Here is a 26508-nt window from a genome sequence, read left to right on the forward strand (position 1 = left end):
TCAGTACTTGGAAGGCTGTCATAAACAGGAAGGACAGCATCTCTTCTCGGTCAGTGCAGAGTACAGTATATGGAATAATGGGCTCACGTTACAGCAAGCCAGATTCCAGCTAGATATCAGGAAAAAAATACTGACTGTTAGAGCAGTATGACAATAGAACCAGTTACCCAGGGAGGTTTTGGGCTCTCCCACACTAGTAAAAGTCAAGATGCAGTTGAACAGCCATCAGAGAGGGACGGTTTAACTTGGAGTCCTACACGCAGCAGGGGGTTGGACACAATGGCCCTCTGGCCTCTTCCAACTCTACTATTCTATGGTTCTATATACAGACTCAATACAAGAACACAGGATGGTTTTCAGCATGGAGAACGATGCCTATCTACAGAAAGTGCCACACTCTGGCATATCTACTTCTCTGTGTTCTATAATTTTCACACAGGCTACAGTGATTTTGGATTCAGATCAGGGCAAGTGGAGAAACTGAAAGTTGAAATGTTTTTCCATTGTGCTAACCACTGTAATGATGGACTGGGTCCTTCTGGGATCCATGGGGAAAAAAACTTGTCTGAAGAGTTGCTTGGTGTTCTTAAACTCATATGTATATCCTCCTGTCTTTGGAGGTAGCACAATCTTTCTCCCCTCCTTCATGGAAATGCCTCCATTTTGCATGAGGGAAATTTGACAGGACCCCCACAGAATATGGGAATAACTTGGGAGAGGATCGTGGGTCTGAGAAGACCAACTGCTATCCCCCACCCTTGTCTGCCATACATTCAGAAGGTTTCAGAGGCTGTGCACAATGCATTCCAATAAAATGCTTTCATGCAAAGGAAGACCCCAGATGACTTGATCTTGGTCCCCACTAACATGGCAGAAATCTGAAGACACAGACTGGTATGTGCATGTGGTCCATTCCAACAGACTCCAAGCGCATGAATGACAGGGGAACGACTTTGGGGCGCATCAGCAGCAGGGCGTGTGGCTACCAGGCATGTCATGGGAGGAAGGCAAAGGTAACCCATGCAGCCCTTCAAAGCCCAGTGAGGCTGGGACAGGTATACTCCAATCATATTTTCCTCTTTCAAACTGACACTGGCATTTCTCCTGCCCAACAAATGATTTACAGATGTTGATGAATTTTGGTTTTGCTCATAAAATATGGAAGCATGCCTTTTTTGACACCCTGATTGCAATTCCAAAGGCAAATGCCAATGCTTGCAACTTGCCAGACATGTGCTTGCATTCCTGTTGCACAGTTTTCCCAGTTGTGGAGTGGTATGTACTTGGGATCTCTGCACAGGTAAGGCATAATGAATCTGTGTTAAATGATCTAAAGGATGCATTGTGGGTTAAGAAAACAATCAAGGTCTTGCTGGAGGAGACCAAGGTCTATCCTATTCAGAATTCTTTGTGATAGTTCCAGCAACAAGTATGTACTAGGAGAACCACTGGAAATTTGCCTGTGCTCCATATATGGTCTATGAACTATCGCTCACCTATCTGTGGTCATCTCCAATGGGCGGATGCTCTGCATGGTCGCAGACACATGGCCTTCCCAGTCCTGATACCAGGATTGACCTTCTGTAAGCAAGGGAGGTGTTCCATCACCTAACTCTGTCCCTCCTACTCATTCTGTTTACCTGGAGGGGCTCTGGAGACCTAGAATAGTGTTTCTTACTTCCACATTGCAGTCCAGCCAGGGCCCAGTGCCTGCAGAGGCTACTCCAAGGCACTGTGTCCACTCCAGCTTGTGGTGTGAACATGAAAGGAGAAATCCATGGCGTTGACCTGCTTCGGGAGACAAAGGCAGGGTTCAGCACTGTGGACTGCTCCTTCAACGCTCAGGATGCAGACTGCCCCTCTGAACTGGGAGGATCAGAGGCCACTGCCCCATGCCCTGAGCATGCTGGGCAAATGATTGGGGAGGGGGAGGGACAGTCTCTTTGGTCACCCTTCACAACGCTAAACCTAATCTTGGTTCAAAAACTGTGGGGGGGGGGAGTGGGGGAGAGATATACAAACAAACAAACAAAGCTATAGGTTAGCTTCATGTTTTCCTCATGCAAAATAGCCAAATACAAGCCTGACTTGTACACTGTAGTTTCTTACAGAAATGAGGGGATTGCAGTAGGTGCTCTTTTCTATAAGCTACCTAAACAATGTTCTCTCTTCTACATGGCTCTTCAGGGTAAGCTTTCCTGGCCGCTTATACACAAAGACCCCTTGACAGGCAACCCCATCTCACAGTTAAAGGAAGAAAAAATTATACATTTTGCTTCTGTCTCTATGGAGAAAAAATATATTGGTAGCCATGCAAACCACACTCTGCACCCAGTCTTGCTATGCATTGAGGGTTAAGAAAACAGTCATGGTTTTACCACATGACTTCAAGTGTAGGTTTGCCCTATCCAGCATTTTTTGTAAGAATGCCAGCAACAAGTAGGTATGTTTATGTTAGCACTAAGATCAACCCCTCTCATGACTGGTAATGCAACATACACAAGAAATGTATCCTTGTACTATCCTTGTAAACCTTGGTCAATTAATCTGAGAAAACTACCTTCATTTACCAAATGTTTGGTAAATCCCTCCCCTCCCCTCCCCTCAGTGAACATACCAGGCGAGTGTATTGGCAAAATCACAGCAGCAGATTCTTCTAACACTCTTGGTGTGTAAATCTGGATGCACAAGGGCATTCTACCTATGTCGGAATGATCAGAACATCTGTAGGGAGCTGCCATGAACGAGAATATATACACTAAGGGCTCTCTCTGTGGCAGCCCCAGTGCATACATGCGCATGCCCAAGTCCACGCCATAGGTGGCCTCCAGATGTTTTGAACTACAGCTCCCACAACCCTTTCAGCATGGATCGGTCCATGGAGGAGCACGCTGTAGATGTCCTAAGGTCACATGTGCACATTCCTTGAAGGGGCAGTGAAAGTCAGCAAGTGACTGATCAGAGATTAGAAGCTCTACTTCATCCACGCCTATCTACAAAAACAGCTGATGACAAAGATGCACTCATTATATACACCGATAGTGAAGATGGCAGGGTGATAAGGTGTAACTAATTGCTCACTACGTGATCTTAGACATCCAGTTAATCAGAGTGCATTTATTAATGGAATTCAGTATTTACACATCCCATTTCAACCATTCAAAGCACGTCATGAATATTATCCCAGCACTTCCCGCAGGACGGACTGCTCCGTCGGCACTGACCCTGGAGACGGGCACTGTGCTGGAGAGCGGCAGCCAGCGAGACCCAGCAGAGAGCGCTTGCCTTGCACTTTCCAGCATGCCAGCAGTGAAAGAAAAATTTGAGCCATATGCTCTCTGGACATCTGTTGAAGCTACTTTGAACATCTAAATGTTGCTTCATCCAAATTTTGGAATTGCTTTAGCATTTCTGTGTGCCTTTTTAAATCGTTTCACAGGCAGCAGCCTTGGTATAGTATCTAAAGGCCAGAGAGAGAAATTATATCAGGAGCACTGGGATGTGTGTGTGCATGCAAGAACACACATTCATGCATGTGCAAACATATCTTTGAAGACCTGAATCCAAGATCTGGGGAATGACAATGGTGGAAGAGAAAGAGAATGAGGAAGAGCCCTGCTGGATGAGATCTGAGTCCTTGCTAGTCCAGCAACCACGGAAGCCAGCGTGATGTTTAGAGGAAGACCATCCAAAAATGAACGCAGCAGCCTACTCCCAACCGTAGGTCACCTGGCATGGGTATTTAGCCACAGACACCTGCCGTCATGATTAGCAGCCACTGAGAAGCTTCTCTTCCGTGTAGTGCTCAAATTCTCTTTGAAAGCTGTCCAAGCAGCTGGCCAACACCATGAGTTGAGGTGGCAACTGTCACAGCTGACAAACAGACCTGCTATTATCTCAGCAGCAGGAAACACTGTGGTTGGAGTAAGTCAGTACACTGCTGCTGCCGCTCAATCATAAGAAAAGCCATGCCCAAGCAGACCAAGGGCCCATCTAGTCCAGCCCTCTGTTGACATAGTGGCCAACCAGCTGCCCACAAGATCCCACCAGCAGGACAGGAATGTGATCACATGCTCCCGCCCAAGATCCCCAGCAACTTGTGAATATAGGATGATGACAACGATGACTATGACATTCACTTTTAGGCCTGCCTTTTTTCTGTCTAAACATACATAGGATTGTGCTGTAAATGAGGAAGCACCTTCACATTCTGTTACATGCCTGGAGGAAAGTCTTAACCTGCCACTGCCAAGATGACAAGGTTGGCACCAATCCCTTTATCCTTCTGCAAGTACCTTATCCCTCTTTAAGTACCTCCAAGGCTGTCACAAAGAGGAAGGTCAAGGTCTCTTCTTGCTGATGCCAGAGTGCAGGACACGGAATAATCAAGTCAAGCTGCAACAACCCAGATTAAGGCTGGACATCAGGAAAAGCTTCCTCACTGCCAGAGCAATTCGGCAGTGGAACCGGCTGCCTGGAGAGGTGGTGGGCTCTCCCACACTGGAGGCATTCAAGGTGAAACTGGACAGCCCTCTGAGTAGGATGGTGTAATGTGGAGTCCTGCCACAGCAGGGGGTTGGACTCTATGGCCTTTGTGGCCTCTTCCAACTCTACTATTCTATGATTCACTGGGGGAAAGCAGTGACGGTTAGGACCCTGAGGGTGTGGAATGGGCTTCCACGAGAGGTCATTGAGGCCCCATCGGTGAGGATGTTCAAGGATAGGCTGGACATGCACATGGTGGGCATGTTGTGAGTGGAGCTGGCTGGAGCTGGGGATCTGAGTGGATGGCCTGACTCACTCTATGTTTCTATTTTGAAAATTGATTTTCCTGCATTCAAGTCCATATGGAGAGTCTCACCCTTGCAAGTGCAGAGTGAGGGCAATGTGTGAGGAAGGGGCCAGTGCACTCTCACTCCTCAGTAACCTGCAGAGATTTATAATAGCAGTACAGGCTGAGCTGGCCCAAAATACTTTGCTGCCTGATGTCCAAACATGATGCCTCTTTCTGTATACAGAACCAAACCTAAGAGGCAGCTGTGTCTTGCTTAAATGCTGGCAACAAGACAAGTTTTGGTGCCCCACTGGAGGGAGGAGGCCAGGTTGGGGTGAGGTGGGGACCAAGCAGGCCTCATGGCCCATGGCTTGGTTCTCCAGCATTTCACCAGCACTCCCGGTCCCAAGCACCTGCTGCTTGAGGCACTCAATTTGCATAATGGTGGTCTATCGTTGCACATTCCAGAGTTTGGACTTGGACTGAGATAAAGGTGACTGGTCCAAATCTGGTGTGATCTTTGCAATGGAGGTTAAGAGATCACCACTCACAGTTTTAACTCCAACAATGATTGTGATCTATAGATTGCTTTTCTTTGCAATAATATGAGGTTCCCCAATTTGCCTTTTGGTTTATTGCATTCCTTGTAGCTTTAAAAAGCAAACAAGCAAGTAAGCAAACCAAAAAAGCCCTTCCCGCATCCCTTTTTACTAAGTGCATTCTAGGATACTATTAGCAAAATGGATTAAGTTGCTTTCTAAATACAGACAAATTAACCCAATACTGTTTAATATTGCTTATGTTAATTATACATAGATGTTTGTTTCAAAACATTAAAAAAATAAAGCTGTTGCCATTGTTTTAAAAAATGTAGTGCTAGAGTATTATCATACAAATGGTGAAAATCCTGGCGAGATTAACAACTCTGATGACAGCTAATGCATTTCTAAAACTTCTGAGGAGCTGTTACAACCCATTACAGCTGAAATATTGGTGTATGAAAAATTAATAAAGCCAGCAGAAAATGGAATTCAGCATCTGTACCAGCTATTTACATAGAAAGAATCATCCAGAATTAATTATGCCCTGTGTTACATTCTAATGAGTTTTTCATTAAAATGTACACTATTATGGAAACTAAACAAGGATTATTCAAAGAAAAATGCCAACAGCTGTTATTTATTTTTTTTGAGAGATTAAAATTAGTTAATTGGTTATACATTTATATCTCACGCAGGGTTAATCGAACTCTATTTATCACACCATGCAGCTCTATGTTTTGTAAAGGAAACAATAGATACATTATGGTAGACACTATTTCTCTTTTCAGGGTGTGATTTTGGTCACCACTTTCTGTATACCATTACATGCACATGCATTGCAAAGAGTGCAGTAATTCTGGACAAGAGAGTTTTGGCCAGTGGTGGGAGGAGGAGCAAGCAGAAATTGCCTCCCAAATTGGGTGAGAGGGTCAGGAGAATTTTGAGATATTTTCAGGTGAGAGAGATTGTGGGTGCTTGGGTTTATTTTTGCATGCATATCTCATCTCTGTTGCCTCTTGCAGAAAACCCCGGGAAGCACCCGTTCTTCCTCCTCTTCACTTGATCCTTGCAACAACCCTGAGAGGTAGGTTGGGCTGAGAGTCAATAATTGTCCCAAAGACTTCCTAACTGAGCTTCATGGCTGCCTAGGGAAGAGAATCTGCATCTTCCAAGTCTCGTTCCCAAACCTGCACCTCTACACCACCCTGCTGCTCAATGATCACCGACGGCCAAAGGAGGGGTGGCGGGAGGAGGGGGCTGTCCTTCCAAACCAGCATCTCCATAGCTTTCTGGATTAGCCCCAGGAAGACTCGGCTCTACAGCATGCCATCCTCCTGCAGGCCTCAGCAGGGCAGAAAGAGACTGAAGTTTTTTTTTTCATTTGGAAGATCAAATGAACTGCTTAAAAAAAAAACACCACAGTGTTCTAAATAAACATTTGGGAAACTGAAACAGAAGAACTACGGTGGAATCCTTGTGCATCTGCTCCAGTTTGAAATCGTGCCCTGGTAATCCAGAAGGCCAACATCTGGAGGAGAACATTGGATAAAGAGTGTTTTGGAAGTGAAAATACTGTGTGGCAGCATCAGGGGACAGAGAAGTGGGTGGAGCAAGTAGAAAGGTCATTGCTGTTACCCTGCATGCTATAAAGAACAACCTTGCTAACTTGTTGTGGGAAGGCATTCAGACATGTGATCCCCTGTGTACACACTGCTTAGAGGTGCCCCATGAAACACGGTGGATTGTGTACCCCAGGCCTTCAAACAGGAAGCTGATCAAATGGAACCTGCCCACTGATTGAGTGGCTTGTCAAGCATTAATCAGTTTTTCATAGTATATTTCAAGCATCAAGGTCCTTTAGCTAAACCTGTCCCTGCGGAACTCTCCAGTAATTGGTGTTAAGGTATTAATCTGCTGAGGGAACATGGGATGCTGCACAACTGTACAACAATGCCATACATATATTAATCATATTACCAGCAACTGTGCAATTACTGCTTGGAGTCAAGAACATCTCTCAGGGGATGGGGGAGGAGAAAAAATCCAGGCAACTACTCTGTCAGGGTTCTGAGTAACTTGAATAGGCTGGAGTTGGAGTGGAAAGCCTTATGACTGACTGGGAAGCACTGGGGTTGCTCGGCACCTCCTTGGTTCCTACAGAGGGCAAAACAGGGCCACCCTTTTCATTCCAATCAGAAGCCAGATGGTCTCTCTGTGGTGACATGGCACGGCCCTGTGATATGCTTCCTACCTGGTTCCTTGAAGACCCATTCGGTCCATGGGAAGATTTTCCTGGTGTCTGGTTCACATTCCCCCGCCCCCCTCTTTCAGGAGAGGAAAAACCACACCTGCATGTCTGTACTGAAGAAGCCTTGGCAACTTCTCTTGGTCCTGTCTCAGGTTCTCTTACTTTCAGAAGACTTGTGCTTGGCACCCATGCTAGAAGAGAAGAGTCCTTCCCATAAAAACCTCCTTTCTCAGTGGAGAATATATCCTTTGGCAAGATGGAAATTCCTGAGAAATCTCACCTGGTCTCTGTTGACTGTTCAGCAAAGGCTCGTCCTCAGCTCTGACATGGAGTAAACAAAATTCCTGCTCTTTGGCCACCTGGTTGGTTTACTAGTGAAGCAGCTCTGCACCTCCAGGTGACCTCAGCCAGGGCATCTGCATTGCAACACCAGGGGCAGGTGGCCTGGCCTTTTGCCTAAACTTGCAGCTGGGTGCAAAGGGGCAGCTTCTATTTCTTGGACCTGGGCGAGATGTGCAGGCAACTCCAGACCAACAGACGAAGTTGGTCAAAATAATGATTGTGGGACACTATCACCTACTATACACCAGACGCTAGTTCTTTTTTTTAAAGTGGGGGCAGGTTGTGTGGCATACATGACTCTGTTCTTCACAGAGGAAGACAACTAGGCTGCCAGGAGGAAGGACCACTGCTAGTTCTAGAAGCAATTGTCTAAGCCTAGGCCAGCTCCAGGAAGCATCGAACACTTGTCCACAGCATCATATCATCTTAGTGCATCCATACAATACTTCCCAAAGAGGTGGACACCAAATTACACAGGCATGGCCTACATGCTTCTGCTCAGAATCTGCAGGTATCAGATTTTATATGTAAAGTTGCAAGTGTTTTTTCCAGTGCCATTAGGCAAGTGCAGGTAGTTTCGCTTCTGTGGTATTTAGTAAGAGCATTGGCACAACATAAACATGGAGGAAGAGCCATGTTGAAGGGGAACTGTGCTTCACCTGGTCTAGCATTCTGATCACACAAGTATCGACCCACAGCCCACAAAGGCTCCCTGCTTTGCATTGCGACAGTGAGGCATCTGGGAGGATGCTTTTTGATGGCATCACTCTTTTTCTCCTTTGCACAAAGTGTAAAAGTCTTGGGCGTTCAGTGCAAATGTATCCAATTTAGGACACAATCTCACTGATGCCCTTAAGCCTCCAAACTCAGCATCTTATGCACTTCCACTGCAGGAAGGAGCTCTGACATTGGAGCTCTGTTACTGGCCTCCTATCTAGGAATCCTATGGCTCTTGAGATAATCCCCAGGGGCCAACTGCTGCTAGAGAAGAGATATTTCTTAGGATTTTAACTTGTCTCTTCATAATGCTAATTTGGTCCTGAGGCAAAAATAAACAGCATGGTAATAGTTAGGCTATATATCTCTGTGTCTTTTTAATTGTGTTGTCTATGCAATGGGACTGTGTCTGATGAATATATCTGACATATGTATAACCCCATGGGGAAATAATGGAATGGCTGAAAAATTCAGAGGACTCTATTTTATGTAACTTGACCTAGTGGTGGGAGCAGGCAGGATGATAGATAGTGTTAAATGCATGTCCCCAACTGTTCTTTTGTTTTTCTTTAATTTTCAATAAAAGAAACTTGCCAAAAAATCACAAGAATTGGATAGAAAACATAGAGGTTACAGGCAGCAGAAGAGTAGCTTCCTGTGTATTAGCATCAAAGAGAAAATAGAAGTAATGAATAAAGTAATGACAAGCAAAATACAAACTGAAAGGGGTTCACTGATTAAAATGAATGGGTAGCCAAAAAATGAAATAGAAAAAAATAAAATAAAACTCACACACCTTTACTCAGCACTTCTGGACTACCTAAGGCTTCTGCCCGTTTGAATGTCACCAGCTCTCGTCCTTATCCTTTCTGTGACCCCTTGCACCTGAACTCCTGAAAATTACTGGCATGAGTAATAGCCCTCATCTGCTGAGAACACCTCCTGCAAAAGGCCTGCTGAGATGGACATTTATGCCTCAGCCTTCCTCTTTCCTTTGACACAAGAGGGGATTCCTGAGAGGAGGTGTGCAATGCATTAGCAATGATAATGAAATCAGGTCCAATTTCTGGCGGACCAGCGGAGGTGGACCACTGGAGACAGGCCCTGTTGTAAGATGTCAAGCTTGACATACAAAGCTTCTATCCCATGCATGCAGTGGGCAGCCCTGAGCAATAGGTTCTGCTGAGTTCCTTGGGGCTTGTTTCCAGATAATTGGGCCTAATATTGCCACATCCGCAAGGAACAGTGAGGGATCTTCCAATGACTTGAGTTGTGCTAGTTTCTTTCTCAGAAGACATGTGGGAAAAGGGTCTGCTCTTTTCTGGCACTGTTCCTGCAGCTTGCAATGCGGGTGTGTGGAGGCATACTAGGGTGGCTTGACTTGCACATGCGCACCATCTCCTTCCACCCCGGGAAAATTTGTTTTGCCAGCACATGCGTGATTTCAAGTGCAACGAGTGGGAATGCCTGGCAGGGATGTGCCAGTTCCCGCCTGCCCATCAGTCTTGTTCACATGTGTCTCCCTCTCTAAGGAAGTGAGCCAAGCCCAGAAGAGCATTTACCTTTCAGCACCAGGGAAAACCTTTTTCTTTACCCATCATTTTAAGGGATTTTAAATGGTTTTTAATATCAACAGTCACATTTTGTTTTTGCTTTTGTTGGTGTTATGAATGCTATTTATATATTGTTTTATTTATTGTTTTAATTATTGTAATTATTATTGCCTTTATTGTAATTATTACTATTGTAATTGCTATGATTGTAATTGTTATTGTCTTAATCACTGCAAGCCGTCCTGAGACTTTTTTTCATATAGGACGGGGTAAACATATTTTAAACAAATAAATAAAATAAAACCATGGTGCTGCTTGTGCAGGGCAAGGTGCTCATGCTCAGGTCCTGGTGAACACCCCACGGAGCCTTACCAGAAACGCAGACTCGGGGCTGCTGCAAACCATGGACCTTGGCCTGGCCGCTCATTCTGTTCTTACGTGCATGAGCTTTTCTCCAAAATTCTCTTCTCCTCTGAATATCTTTTCAAAAGCATTTTTTCTATTAAATTAATTACAGTGGTTGAAAAAATGTGGCAGGATTTTCGGTACAGCTGGACACGGGGCTTCCTGCAAAGGCTGCCAGGTGTGGCAGGGAGGAGGGGTGCCAGTTGCGCAGGGCTCGGTTCCTGGCCAGCGCCAGGGCCAAGTGGACCAGAGTCTGCCGAGCCAAGCCCAGGGAATCCCACCCTTCCACCAACCGTTCCCACCTGCCTGCCATGTAGTGAATTAAAAGAAACCTTTCAGAAAAAAAGAAGCAGTAGTCACCCTAACTGAAGACCCACGTGGCTCCCTATGCAGTGACTCAGACATTAGAGCAAAGCCCTGGGTCGGGATGGATGAACCCACTCTGGAAGCTCTGCTATTGCACTCATTGCCCCCACATTCATTAAACAAACAACAATCCAAGTTCTTTTTCTGATCAGCACGGATAATTTGATGAATAATGGTCACAACTGAGTGGAAGCACCATTCTTACCCATCGCTAGTTCAGAGTTCCATGAGTTTGTCACAACTGCACGGCCTCCATGCAGTGACTGGTTCCAAAAGGGTCGATCCCAGCCCTAGCGTGGGGGCAGACTGGCTCCTGGTATTGGGTGAAGTGTCTCGGGATATTCTGCGGAAGGTGCTTAGGCTCCCCCCTCCAGACTTTTGTGCTCAGGAGCAAGCGGGTGGGGAAAGCACGCACGGAGATTCTGCAGGAGAGGCACTACCCTATTTGCTATACAAAGGGTTGCCTTCCCTGTTCATCAGACTGCCTATCCTCAGTGTATTATCGTATGCCAAACACAGCCACTCTGGAAGCTCTGCTGAGCTTGGGAAACAGAAATTCCATCACTCCTGGCATTAGGCAAGCTCTCCTCTTGCCAGAGAGAAGGTGTGGGGAAGCACCCGGCTCTAACAAGCCTGGCTTGCCAAGTGGCCCTGGCTTTATAACATTCTGCTTCAGGTTTTGGAGTTGATTTACGTTGCACGGCTCTACTTTTGACTTTAATTGCCTGTTTGGAATTGTCAGGACATCACTATATCTGAAATCTGCATGGCATTCAGGGACCTTCCCCCTACCTCCCCACTTCTATCCATTGATCTTATCTTATGGAGTAATTTGACTCCATTCTAATTTTCTTCTGCAAGCGGGGTGCTCTTCATGCAAGGAAGTGAGTTATGTGTATTCAAGAGGCGCATCCTATGAATCTTGTTAAGGTTTACCGCCTTATAGCCTGCACTGATGGAATATTTAATCAAAGAAATGAGTTGGCAGATATGATATACAACATGGTTAAGCCTTGTGGTGTGTGTCTTCACCGCCAATTGAGAAATAGGTGAATCCACCATTCATCAGTGCCATCCTGACAGCTTTGTATAACCTCCTCCTTCTCTCTCTCTCTTTTTAAAAAACTTATTTATCAAGATTAAAGATATTTTAAATCAACAGTTTCTCTGAAGATACATCATCTTTATTTCCAAAGTGGCCAGATTTTTCATCATTTAATAGCTGAGAACAAGACCCTCTCTGCCTGACTATGAAGTAGTTGAATTTCCCATGCAACATTTTTCAAATGTAGCAGTGTTGGGGTCAAAAATGCAACTACCAGTGCTGCCTTTCCCTTTATCTGTACGGCCATTCTGCACTCTAATGATTGACAATCATAATCTGATCTTTGGACCTGCCATCTAGCAAGCTAGCAAGTCAGAACTCTTTTTCCAAAGTCACTATATACCCAACCTATTTGATATAATCACATCATATCCTATCTGCTTTGAAGTGCTACATTGACGTTTCCATGTTCCAAGAAACTCCATATTCCATGGAAAGTAATCCTTAATGAGACGATCAGTAATCGTGGACAAAGGAAATCCAGGTTGCCCACTGCTGACCATTTCTTCTAGCTATGCACATCTGTACAAGAATACTGGACATGTTCTTAACTCACAAAGAGGAACTGTGCAATCTAACAACTTCTGAAAGTATATTCTGTGGACCTGGCAGTCCTCTCCAGAACCCCCTGCAAAAGCAAACCAAAGAAAACAGGAATTCCGGTGTTTCAAAACCATGGTCCTGAGATCACAAGAGCTGATGCAGTGGGTGTCCTGCTTTGCCACCCCAATAGTATTAGGTGCCCTCAGTCAGAATGAAGAAGCGAATTCTCTATCAGGAAGGAAGACCCTGGAAACATGGAATGGAGCTATATCATTTGCTGGGGTTTTGACACTGCTGAAGTGGCACAAGAAAGACAAATAAGCTGCTAGCCTTTCCATACCACCAAAACAATGTTTGAAGGATCCCTTCTCTGCCAGCTTCACATGAAAGAGCTCAAGGCAACATAGGTGGTCCTCATGTCCATTTTATCCTCACAACAATCCACTGAGGTACATTAATTGCCTTGTGGGAGATTTCAACAGTGGCATTCCCAGTCTCATTCCACTGCTGTAACTACCAATAAACTATCATCACATTATTTTCTTGTAGTCTATTTTGCACTGAAGTTACATCTGATTATGAAATTGACTTCAGGAAGCCATGAAGGTAAGAAAAAGAATGAGACCAAGAAAAAGAAGCAGGGGGGGGGGAGGAGGAGGAGATCATTCTATTCCCTGGCATCTAAGGGATTGTAAAGATACCATGAAGCAACACTTTCTGTGGAGGGAATTCTACCATTGCTTTATCACCAAGAGGTCCTGGATTCATCTCAGCATGAAGACATTGCTGTAATCTTCAGCTTTGATATTACATGTGCAAAGATAACTCAGAGCAGCTTAAGATCATGGGAAGCTGTTCTATCAAACCAGACTCTGGTCCATATAACCCAGTATTGCCAACAACCACTAGCAACAACCTTCCTGGCCTTCAGGTGGCGCCATTGTCCAGCCCTTCAGTAGGAATGCTGAAAAGGTAAAGTAAGAGAGAGAGAAGAGGGGAGGTGGAAAAGGCAGGTGCTTTGGATCCACAAACACCAAGCACCTCCAAAATCTTGTCTGGATTGAGGGCAGTCTTAGAGAGAGGATTGCTTTTAAAAAGGCATGCTAATGTAGCGATATAAAGGCAACATTAAATGCGCACTTGGTGTGATAGGAGAATGACGTTCCTCTATTTTAATAAAATGTTTCAGGTGGAATCATTTGGGGCCTGCATGGGATTCTATTAGTCAGACAGAGATCTGATCCAAAACAAAACAAGAATGAACAAACAAATGAATGAAAGAAAGAAAAAACAAAAGACGGACGGACAAACAGGGAACTAAAATGAGATTGTGTGGCACAAGTTTAATGACATTATCCTCAAGATTGACACCTTCAAGGCAGCTGAACAAACTACTGGAAATACAGTAACCTCGGTGAATATTTGCAATGATATGATGTCCTGACATCCCTGACTGTCCATCTCCCTCCCTCCCTCCCTATTTTTCCTCACTTTCCTTTGTCCTCAAAGTGATGCTGGTGAATGTGGTAATTCTCACCATGACATTATCCCTGATATGATGACATCACAGTTGCCTGTAAACAAAGCCTGTGGCCACCAAAAACCATCAGTTGAGGGGGCCAAGTAAACAAATGAGGCTGGAAATGGTGAGGACTAAGAAGGTAAAGGACAGTCATGGTGGGCATGTCATGAGCAGAGCCAGCAGGGTCAGACTGGATGGCCCCGGAGACCCCTTCTGACTCGCTCTGTCTCTATGTTTCTATGTTTTTATGTCATCAGAACAACACACATGCGCGTGCAATCAGGGCTGGAAACCTCAGCAAAAACTGATTCTTTGAAACCCACATGAAAGCTAGGCTTGCTTGCTTGCTTGCTTATTTATTTATTTTTCAATTTATTTCCTGCCTTTTTCCTACAAAGGGCTCAAGGCAGCTTACATCTCCTCTTCCATCTTATCCCCACAATAGCAACCCTGTGAGGTAGGTTGGGCTGAGAGTCTGTGACTGGTCCAAAGTCACCCAGTTGGCTCCATGGCTGAGCGGGGACTAGAATCCAGATCGTCTGAGTCCCAGTCCCGTGTTCTTCACCACGACACCACACTGGCATATACTTTTATCTCAGATCTAAGTCCTGCTTCCATAATAGGTAAATACCAGTAATTAGAGCACCTTTGTTAGGAAGGTCTACATCTTTTATTGGTAGGGCAAGACTTCATAATTCACAACACCAAGTTAATACCATCGAATGGTAACTAAAGAACCTCATTAGTAGGGCCAAACACCTTACCCAGCACTGGCCATAAAACTGCACAGAGGAACTCCGTGAGGCTGCACACCAGAATCAATAATCTGCCATTTTTATAATTAAGAGACAATATAAATGTTAGAGGAAAGTCCAGTAAATTAGGAAAATTACCTTCCAGAGGAATTGAAAATATTGATTTTAATGTTCAAAATATGTGAACTCTTCATGGCCTACTCTTTGAAAGCAATTAGCAACTGGGTAGTTAATTTTACATAAGTTTGAGAAAAATCAATAATTGTACTATGAGTATATTGTGATTTTTATCATTAAGAAAAAGCCATTTGTGCCAAGCAACACATGTCTCTGATTTATCAATACAGGAGCTTTGGTTTGGTTTGAAACATAGGAAACCTACATTCACACCATTGCAGCCACTGCAAGAAAATATAGCTAAAGCTAAAATGAAAAATAGTCCCAAGCCCTCCCCTCAGACATGGAGGGGACGTGTCACAGGCAATGAGCTCTAACTGGGAGAGAACTTCATGTTTGGAAGTTCAATCTGTCCCATTTTTAACCTACTTTATGTCTTCATTTAAAATATTTCTAGGCAATCGTTCAGGTCCTCCCAAGGTAGACCACAACATTAGCACTCACACACATATACATACACTCACATAGTACTGAGGCAACAAGTATTCCTAAAACAATGGACAACAGCAACACAACTTTCCAAAAAGTCTGATTATAGCTGCAGAGCAAGGCAGTCCAGTAACAGACAGTTAGGAGAAGGCCAGAGTAAATGAGAAACTATTCAGAGTCTTTCTAAATGCATGCAGTGGTGTGGCCAAGGGGATGCACCACAGCAACGCAGTCCAAGCCGCAGCTCAGCATGTCTGAGGGTTTCATTTCTACTCATAAAACAGAGCCCTGTTTGGAGGTCTGGGTGTGAGCAGGCCAGCTGTCCTCCAAAGAAAAGCACGCATCGATGAGCATCTGCTTGTGTTTATTTCAGGTCTATTCAGGGAAGCCCCAATTTGTGCAAATCTGCCAATTCATGCAAATTTCCTTACTAAACCAAATGAGTGGATTGGGTGATTTCTGCAAGTCAGGAAAGATTTGGGCAACATTTCCATTTGCTCGCTGCTTGGTCTGTACAATTTTCCCATTGTTGTTGAAGTCAGCAGGGATGGTAAACATGCTTGGGAATCGGGCACAAGGCAGCTAGTGAGATCCACTGTGGGGAATCTTAGCGATTTCAGACATAGCTTGTTCTCCCATCCCAAGAAGTGGGACTGCTGAGGAAAAGCCCTTTGCTCCTGTACCTGCACAGTGAACAGTCCTCAGCTGTGGACAAATGAGAAAGGCTGTGCTGCTGCTGTTGAAGGGCAAGCATGCCGAAAGCAGTGAAGGCCTTCCTTCACATACGTAGGTTCCAATTCAACTGCAGCGTTGCAGCTAGGAGCCAGAGCTTTGGATTGGACTAACAAAGGCACCCTGGTACAGCTGGTGGAGTACAGGAATTTTACTAATGCCCAGCAGCCTTCTTCTGCAGCACCTGAAGTTTCTGGTCCATTTGTCCATCTCATCCTCATCTACTGACACTTCAGCTTCCCACCTGTATGACATAAGTCCTTGGCCTACATCGTGCCCCCCCCCCCGCTGTAAGAAATGACTTGATTTTTATCTCTCAGATAAGGTGGAGTTAAGAACATGGCTGTTCACTAGAGTTCACACTTCTCTGCATGCTGAAACATCCTTGACAGTTTAATATTCCAAACTATGCATCTAAACAACACGTTAAAATAAAATCCACATTTAAATACATATTGGAATGAAGAGAATAGATGTGTTGTTAAAGCAGTGACAGAGCAGAAATAGATGCTCGTCCTTCCCATGGGCAAAAAAAGATTTTAAAAATTGCTGGATTGTGCACTTCTATCTATGCCCGTCCTCTTGGCCCCATCATTTGATATTGCTTCACACACTTGGGGATCCAGCGAAGTGACCCTCACAAAGGAAGGACTAGAACTGGTGCTCCAGAATTGTGCTTCCTGAAACCTTTCACTGAGGTCAGAGGAAGGGAGCATGTGTGCCCCCTGGTGGGACACAGAAGAATATGCACCCAACCACCAGATTTTGACCACCCTAGAGGAAGAAGGTACATGCATACCAAGAGCCGTTATTGGCCAAGGACTAACACTCCTCTCCAGCCCAATCTCTGGTAAATCAGTATCCTTCTTTGGCTGATTAGGGGTGCCTCATTTTGTCATGGTAAATTGCTAATGCTCTCTGTGGTATCTAACACAGAAGCATAGAACAGAGTGAGTCAGAGGGGTCTCTCAGATCATTTAGTCTGACCGCTGGCACCAGCCAGCTTTGCTCATGAAACACCAACCACATGCATGTCCAGCTTATCCTTAAACACACTCACCAATAAGACTGCAACGATCTCCCGTGGAAGCCCATTCCATATTCTAGCAGACTAGCAGTCCTAACCATCAAGAAGTACTTCCTGGCATCCACCTTGAATCTTAGTTCCCTGAGCTTTGCTCCATTGGAATGTGTCCTGCCCTCCACTGCAGGGGGAAAAGGTCATGACCCACCTCTGCATAACACCTCCACATGTACCTGTATGTTGCTAACAAGTCCCCTCTGAGTTACCTCTTCTCAAGGCTGAAAAGACCCAGCTCCCTAGTCTCTCCTCAAAGGGCTTACCCTGCAAACCAGCCATCAACTTTCTGGCCCTTCACTGCACCTATTCCAACCTTGTAGCATCCCTCTTGTAATGAGGGGCACAGAAGTGAACACAATACTCCAGCTGTGGGTGCTCCAGAGTCATACAGAGTGGTAGTAATACCTCTGTCATCTAAAAGCCACACTTCTGGCTATGCATCCTAGGGGGGCATTTGCCCTCTTGACCATCACATCACACTGCTGACTCATGTTTAGCCTGCAATTGACTAGCACCCCGAGATCCTTTTCACAAGTGCTGCTCTCCAGCCACTTGTCCCCCAACCTGTACTTAATGACACCTATTCCTATGCCCCAAGTGCAAGACCTTGCACTTATCCACATTGAACGCCATCCTGTTGTCCCCTGCCCACTTCCATAGTCAGTCCAGATCCTTCTGGATCCAGAGACCCTGCTTCTTAGTTGTGGCCACTGCCCCCATTTTAGTATCATCTGTGAATTTGATCAGCAGACTGGTCAGCCCCAACTCCAGGTCATTGATGGAAAGATTGAACAGGATCAGTCCCAGGACAGAGCCCTGGGGGCCCCTGCTCATCACTGTTCTCCATCCCAATAATTCCCCACTAACGGTTACCCTCTGTTTTTGGTCCATCAACCATGCCCTAATCTGTTGGACAGTGCATCTGTCTATCCCAAAACTCCTCAATTTCTCAACCAGGATATCAGGCAGCACTTTGTCCAAGGCCTTGCTGAACTCCAGGTAAACCCTCCATCTAGCCACCTTGAAACCTTGTCATAGAATTCCCGAAGTTTTGTCTGGCAGAACCTGTTTTTGCAGAAGCTGTGTTGCATTCCCACCAACCTCTCTTCCTTATGTAGGCTTTCCAGAGCATTTCCTATTATGAGCCTTTCCATTGCTTTCCCCACAATGGACATAAGGCTAACTGGTCTGTAATTCCTCATGTCCCCTCTGCTACCTTTTTGGAGACCACTGACTCCATCCTCCAGTCTTCCGGAACCGCTCCTCTTCTCCACGAGGCCTCAAAAAGGGAGGCCAACAGGCGCGAGAGTACCCCCACCAACTCCTGAAGTACCCTCAGGTGTACCCATCAGGGCCTAGTGCCTTTGCAACATCCAGGAGCTCCTCAACTTCTAGGGGGGATGACTCTAATCTCTGCCCCTAAATCCCTGGCCTCATCCGATCCCCATGCAGATATCCCCCATCCTGCTTTAGAGAGAACACAGAGGCCAAATTATCATTTAGCACCTGTGCCTGTTCCCTCGTATCAGTCACTGGATCTCCTTCCTCCTTATTTAGTGGTCCCACCACTTGTATCCCCTTCCTCTTCCTATTTACATGCTGAAAGAAGCCCTTTTTGTTGCTCTTGATATTCTTGGCAAGTCTCATCTCATAATCAGACTTAGCCTTGCGAAGAATCCTTCTGCAACGGGCCTCCTCCTCCCAGTATACCCTTTTGTCTACATGCCCCAGTGTCCATTTCCTACAGAGGTTCCTCTTGCGTCTAATCCCTCTTACCACTTCTCTTCTCATCCATGGCGGTGCTCTCCTCCGCCTCCCCACCTTACTGACTAGAGGTATCGTCAAGGCTTGTGCCTCCAAAACCTCCCTTTTGAGTGCTATCCACCCCTCCTCAACTCGCTTACCTTCCAGTAACCTATCCCAGGAGACTTTCCCCAGTCTGGCCTTCAGTTGGCCAGAGTTGGCCCTCTTGAAGTCCCAGCTTCTAGTGCTCAACCTGCTTCACGTCCCCAGTCCCCTGATCTCAAAGCAAAGGACGGAGTGATCACTCGCATCCAGAGCTCCCCTGATCTGCACTCCATCCACCAGCTCCTCCATGTTGCTCAAGGCCTTTAGATCCCAGAGTTTCTTGCCCAGAGCTTAAAAGTCCCGCTTGATCCCTCCCACACCCTGCCTGGCTGTGTCATTCATCCCCACGCAGACCACCAGGAGCGGCTGGTGACCTCTGGAGGGAAGAAGATGCCATACGCTGTCTGACACATGCCAGATGTGAGTGCCCGGCAGGCAAAAGTCCCCACTCGCCTCAAGGTCAGGGCGGCACATCGCCACCTCAGTGGGTAGTAGGGAGTCCCTGATGACAATCACCCACCACTGTCTCTTCCTGGTGCCAGTAGATGGCCATGCCTTGGCCCTAGCCTCTCCTGCCGTGGTCACCTGGCCACATCTTGCCCCAGACTGGAGTTCCTGGACAGGTCAGTCCCCCAAGTCCTCATCAGCCCCAGCCTCCCCAAGCAGAAAAGACCTGGTTCCCAGCCAACAATGTGATTCTCTACACCAATGCTCAGTCCCAGGGTGTTACTGCTGCAATACATTTCAAATGAGAAAGATTTTTTTCCTGACTCTGCTATGTGGATTTCTCATCAGATTTGCTTCTTCTGAGTTGTGGACTTGTGGACCATTTTTAATTTTGTGTGGGGAGGAATGAGTGAAAATGGATATTGGAGGAGGAGGAGGAGGGTAAAAACCAATAAAAACCCACCCTGATTTCAGCAATAAACAACAAGAGTAAACAAAAGTTTTCTGGGAATCTATGAAACAGAATTGAAACCAATGCAACCCTCCCTTCAGGACACTGCCACAAGGTGTAGAGGAAGCTTTGAACTGGGCTGCATGTGCACAGATATCAATTTATACTCCTGAGCAGGTACTGCACCTGCTGGTTAAATTAAGTTCATTTTGAGAACAGACGACGTGATGGTCATGTCACTCCTGTCTTTTCTTGGCATATCTTCACCAAAAGGAAGGGATACCACCTTGTTTTTGAAAATAGCCGCGGGTCAGACTACAGCAGGGGGATGAATACCACAGACAGCAAGCATAGGAGAAATGTTGGGTGGGGCTCTATGACAATTATTCTTGGCATGAGAGTGTTGTATGGTTATTAATAAGCTCTAATGTTTTATTTGTGAAACTTTGGGAATTTATTTATTTAGCGCATTTATATGCCGTCCTATCTCATAGCCTTGGGATGGCTTACATAAATAAAACATAATACAGATAAAATCCAGATCCACCCTGCCTGCATATTAAAACCTATAAACTGATATTAAAAGTTATTAAAATATCAATGAAATAAAAAGGTCTTAGCCTGGCGTCAAAAAAGAAATAACGATGGCGCCAGGTGGACCTCTCTGGGGAGCGCATTCCATAGACGGGGCGCCACTGCAGAGAAAGCCCTCCTCCAGGTACTTTGCCTCCTAATATCTTTCGCGGAGGGTTCCCGGAGGAGGGCCTCTGCTGCTGATCTCAGGGGGCAGAAGGGCAAATATGGAAGAAGGCGTTCCTTTAGGTATCCAGGTCCCAAGCTGTTAAAAGAGACTGCCCCACCCTCCAAGTGATATGAACCAGAGCACAGGTACACCATGTTTCTGCACATAAACGCTGGACGCATATGCTCCACTGACTGCTCACAAAAGAAAACAAGCAGAAAAACCAAGTCCCATTTTGGGATGGATGGATGGCTGCTGTCTTTCCTCTTTGTCAACAAGTAGCATCTATCAAAGCAGTAATAGAAACATAGAAACAGTGAGGCAGAAGAGGTCTTCCAAGCTATCTAGTCTGACCCCCAGCTCCACTCATGTGATACCCAGCATGCATTTGTCCAATCTTTCCTTGAACATCCTCATGGATGGGGCCCTCACCACCTCCCATGAAAGCCCATTCCATATCCTAGGGGTTCCAACTACCAGGAAGTACTTCCTGATATCCAACCTGAAACCCAGCTCCTTGAGCTTTGCTCCATTGGACCACATCCTTTCCTTCACTGCAGGGAGAACCGGTCACAACCATTTACCATGTGACACTCCTTCACATACGTATATTTTGCTATAAGATTCCCTCTGAGACTCCTCCAGGCTGAAAAGACCCAGCTCTCTCAGTTTCATTTCATATGGCACCCCCCCCCCCCAGTCTGGCTAACATCATTATGACCCTGCACTGAACTATTTCTAACCTAGCTATGTCTTTCTTATAATGCGTAGCCCAGAATTGGACACTGTACTGCAGTTGTGGGCAAATCAGAGTTTTATAGAGTGGTACCAGCACCTTACTTCATCTGGAATCTCTATGTTTGATGGAGTTAGCTCTTGCCCATGCCAAGACATAATTTCAAACTAAATCCATGTCTTCCTTTTCCCTCCAAATGGGGCTGGCTGTACCTTGAGGGAGGTTTGTATTGCTTCTAGGCCTGATGATGGGAATTACTTAATTGGACTGTTTGTTTGGCCTGATGATAAACCATGGGGTTGATGAACTCGCTTCCCTCCCCTCTGACCATCCTGGCTCTACAGTGACTCCCCCTGAACAAGAGGCAGTGTGGTTATCACCAGTCTTTGGGCTAATGTGGGCCATTAACCCTGGCACTTCAGCAATACTTTCCAACCTTTCTTCTTGCTCTAGCTGACCGGAGTCTGAGCTTACTAGTCTGGAATGTTGTATTTTGAGGAAAGTGGGCCCAGTCTCTACAGGTGTAAACACAAAATCTGGAGCGAACCAGATCTAAGTAGATTTAAAAACTCCAGTGGTCACTTGAAAATGAATGCAGGTATGCTTCAGCTGTTGTAATCATCAGACCTAAATGATACCTAGCTAAATAGGCACCATTATGAAGATGGTGCAGCAAGATGGAGGAAATACATATATTTAAGAGAATCTCTTACAGACATGTGTTTGCACATATACACACCCAGCCTCCCTGTAATTGAGGTGTAACCTTCACCACAATTGTCCCCAGCACCTCATTTTATCTATTTCCCATAGGTAAGTGGATGGCGTCAGCTTGAATGACCTTGCCTTCTGCCTTTTTAAGAAGCAGGACAGGCCTCCACTTTTAATTAATTAATTAATTATTTTTGGTGGACCAGCCCCACTTTGTCTTCTAGTAGTAGATCACACTATTGAAGGCACAGGTCCTGCACTGGAGTCCTTTACTAAGCAAGGGGTTGGACCCAATGGCCTTATTGGTCCCTTCCAATCCTACTATTCTATAATTCTATGTTTTTCCTTTCGCTTTCCATTGGTAATAATCTGTTGGGTTATACATGCTGGTGGCAGATGAACCTGAAGCCAGTCACGGGTTAGGCCATTCTGACACTCCTGTTCTCCCTCTCCCTCTCCCCCGCCAACATCCACCTTGCACTTTCTTCTCCTCTTATTTCTCTCCCAGTCAGTTGGCAGCGTAGAAATTTGCCAGTGGTCTGAAATGATCCCTCACTCATCACTTCGGCATTAAGACAAGGGCTGCTGGCAGCTGTAGGGCTGCAGGCTACCCACCACCTGCACGAAACAATGGTGGATTGTTGCAATCTGATGATAGATTATATAGACAGACAAGATACATGAATTATAGACACACAGACAGCTGGATAGATGAAACATGGACGGCCAGATAGACAAATGGAGCACAATATGTGGCTCATTTTTGTTTAACCCTAAGTGCACATAATAGGAAGAAAAGCTTGAGAGAGGAAATCATTCGCCACACCTTATCAAATACTAGATTTGGTAATTCTTCATTGAGAGGGGATTGCTTCCAGCACTATGCAGTGGGATGGATCTAATGAGACATTTCCCATTTCTGATTATTCTATTCCCAAACAATTCTTGAATGAACAAGTGATGTTTCACCCCACTTTAAGATGAATTCTAATCGGAGGGCACAACTACATGTTACTAGAGAGAGGAAGGTGCTTCCCGAAACATCATCTCCGTGTTGAGTTCATCACCCGGTCCTCATGATGTTGAGTAGCTTTCACAGTTTTACATGAGGTACATCTCCTTGTGGAGGCCAGTGAAATGGCTTGGAGGCAGGAAAGTCCACAACGTGATGCCTTCACTGTATTTATTTAAAAAAAAAAATGTGTCCACTGCCCTATACATTTGCTTTCAGAAGTAAGATAAACGTGTTATAGGCTAAATAATAAAATTATAACATCTACAACACAGTCTCAACTTAATAATAAAAAAGGAAAATTAAAAACCTGTAGTACCCCAGGGGACATTCCTCAAATTAAAATACCTTGGAAGATTAAAAAAAAAATTGTGGCATTGGAATGTAAAGTGAACTCTAGGCACATGCTTTGTAGTTGTTTTTAGTGAGGCAATGCTTTGTAGTTTTGTTTTTAGCACATGCTTCGTAGCTGCTTTTTCTACAACCAGCGCATCCCCACCCAGAAGGCTTTCTTCAGCTTGTGCATTGCCTGACAGAAAGGCACATGGAGGACAGCTTCAGCACAAGGTTTCTAAACATGGGTGTCATGCTATGAGATGATGGCTCTCAAGCATTGGAAGAGAACGGGAGGGAGGGAGGGAGGGTGTATGGATGGGCGGATGGGCGGCTGCACTTTTGGTGGAAGGCCCTGATCTCAAATAATGTGTTCTGCCTGTAATGTTACAATTATATGCCAGTAATTTGAATAGATGTGGACTTGGATCCACTCCACTCCCAAGAATGGTGCTTAGTGCTCCATTTTCCTTTCTTGAGATTGGATCCAGATCGAGGCCTCCTCACCCCCACCCTGCCACTCCTCTTCCACATGGCAGTCCCTCTACACCTCTGAAAATGCTACACAGACAGTAAGGATACCCTGCTAAATGGGCTGTTCTGTGATGCAGGGGGAGATGGCCCCTCCTGTCAGAAGGAAGATTCTAGATCTAGCCCATAATACAGGATGATCACTTGTGCCCTTGGCTATACTGGCCTCATAGAGAAGGTAATACATGTGATGAAAAGCAACAAAATACAGTTCAGGGTGAGCTTATTTCATGCTGCCGCCACCAACAAGGGCAGCAGCAGCAGCACGATGCACAGGATATGCTTACCTGCATAGAATTCTGGACTATAGACTGCACCAACAACTGGATTTAATTTCCAACCTAAAGTAAACACATGAGATAAAGATAGATATCATGGTTATTACACATCGTGTATATACAGCCCATCCAGAAAGTGGCTGTCAGAGTTCTGTTGCCAAGCTGGTCATACGCTTTGGGACAGTTTGGAAGAGAGAGTTCAAGGGATATCCCTTTAATGTAACCTAAACATGCAAAGTGGGAGAAAACTAATTTGCAATGCATAAGGGAGATTTGTTTCTTTTTCTGTATTTCCCTACTTTTAATGTTTCACTTATGTATTTACATTCCTGGATTGGACATAATTGTTTTCAAACATTACGTTGACCAGCAAGAGACAAAGAGTCAGTTCCAATGGTGAGGAAGACCATGTGAGACACTCCCACATACGATGTTGCTGGATGCTTTGGGTAGGCTGACTAGTTCAAAAGGACCCAATTCTGGAGAGTGTGACTGCCACTCAGGGATTGTCCTCTTGCGCTGTCAGGATAAGGTGCAATTAGGGGTGCCAAATTAGTGCAGGGGCACCCAGGGGTGAGTCACGCAAGGAGGCATGTAGGGTGGTGTAGCCATTTAGGAATTGCCCCAAAGAAGACATTGTATGGATGCAAGAATTTGCATTTGCTGATGCACATTTCAGTAATTATTGCACTTCAAGAGCATCTAAGCACAGTACAGAAGATGGGGGCCACCTTGCCTGCAGCAGCCTGCTATCCAGGTGGGTGCATAGAGGAGCATCCTGTTCTTATAGCTCTGTATCTTAACCAGCACTTGGGCTGGAGAACCTTTTAAACGGAGAACACCTTCAAATGAATGACACTCCACTATGGGCTCACCTCTTCAAAGCTTCATCAGCTTTTTCTGAGATGACTCCAAGAAGTCAATGGTTTGGTTTTCTGACTTCCAGGTCAGACCTAGGTCTTTGCTGTGGGTCCTCCTGGCCTTGAACTTCTGTTTTGTTTCTTTTGCTGTTTCTCAATCTCCATCCCATGCTCCCCGGCATCATTTCTCTCTCCTTAGGGAGCCTCCCCATCTCCTCCACTCAGCTCACAAAGATTCTCTCCCTGTGGTGCCCTGACATGGTTTGCTGCAGCCAGACTGTTGGTCTGGCTTTAATATCACTGGTTTTGTGATAAACTGGCTATCCCAATTTGACTGTTCCAGACTGTGTTTTTATGGCATTAGCATCCTTCTCAGGAACTAATGCTTGACCCTGTAAACCCACTACAAGACCCCTCTGAGTTCCTGCACAATCAACACAGAGCATGTGCCCAAAGTGGAGACAAGCAGCATCAACAGCCTCAAACCAAGTGAAGTCCCTTTACAAACTGAATATAAACTAAGCAGCTAAGGAAAGGACCTTCTTAGCAGCAGCGCTTCGTTGTCTGTGTGCCTACCTGAGCACAGTGCACTTGCGGAAAACCTTGCACCTAAATAGCTTCTGCAATAACTTCGCCTTCTTTTTTAAATTTTGGAAAATGCCAAGACCTTTGCATTTATCCAAGCTTTAGCTGGTTTTTATTGTACAATAAAACTATTTATTTGTAATTTTTTAGACCATCCCTTGCCGTGGTCTCGGGATGGTTTAACAATAAGACAAAATAGTATAAAACAGCATCCCAATCAAATTGGTAAGCAAAAAAACCCACCGCATATTAAAAACAGTCAAACCTTAGAACATTGGGAAAATAAAAAGATTTTAGCCTGGTGCCAAAAAGAATAAAGTATAATAAAACTACTATACTTTTGTCTTGTGCCCCCCCTACGTGTGTGTGTGTGTCTTTTTAAAACAACAATACATCACACATCTTTGCAAATACATGCACTAGGAGATATGTGTACAAAAATTGATGTACCTTTTCCCTTGTTTTGTTTTTACTGCATTTCTTGAGATTGTTGGGAAAATTTGGATAAATTCTGTCAGAAAAACATTGCTTCTGTGTGCTTTTGCATTGTGGAATCAATCCTGTACTCCTCAAAAGCACCAGCTTTCCAAGCTAAGTCACTGTTTAAAATGGCCTTCCTTCCCCCGCTCCTTTCTCTCACATTTAGCTGGAACCTACAGTAGACAGGCCATTTAGTCCAAATA

General features: G+C 45.2%; 1 protein-coding gene across 2 annotated transcripts in view; it reads right to left on the bottom strand.

The window, feature by feature from the left end:
* The window catches only part of LOC123017274 (RNA binding protein fox-1 homolog 1), a 242826-nt gene that overhangs the window by 120734 nt on the left and 95584 nt on the right, over window positions 1–26508 (bottom strand). For both annotated transcript variants that reach the window (XM_044418531.1, XM_044418532.1), the window contains one exon: window positions 24390–24443. In XM_044418531.1, the coding sequence (XP_044274466.1) occupies window positions 24390–24443 (54 nt within the window). The remainder of the gene's footprint in view (window positions 1–24389; window positions 24444–26508) is intronic.

This window comes from Varanus komodoensis, unplaced genomic scaffold (genome assembly GCF_004798865.1).
Source record: "Varanus komodoensis strain SLA01 unplaced genomic scaffold, ASM479886v1 scaffold90, whole genome shotgun sequence".
NCBI lineage: Eukaryota > Metazoa > Chordata > Lepidosauria > Squamata > Varanidae > Varanus > Varanus komodoensis.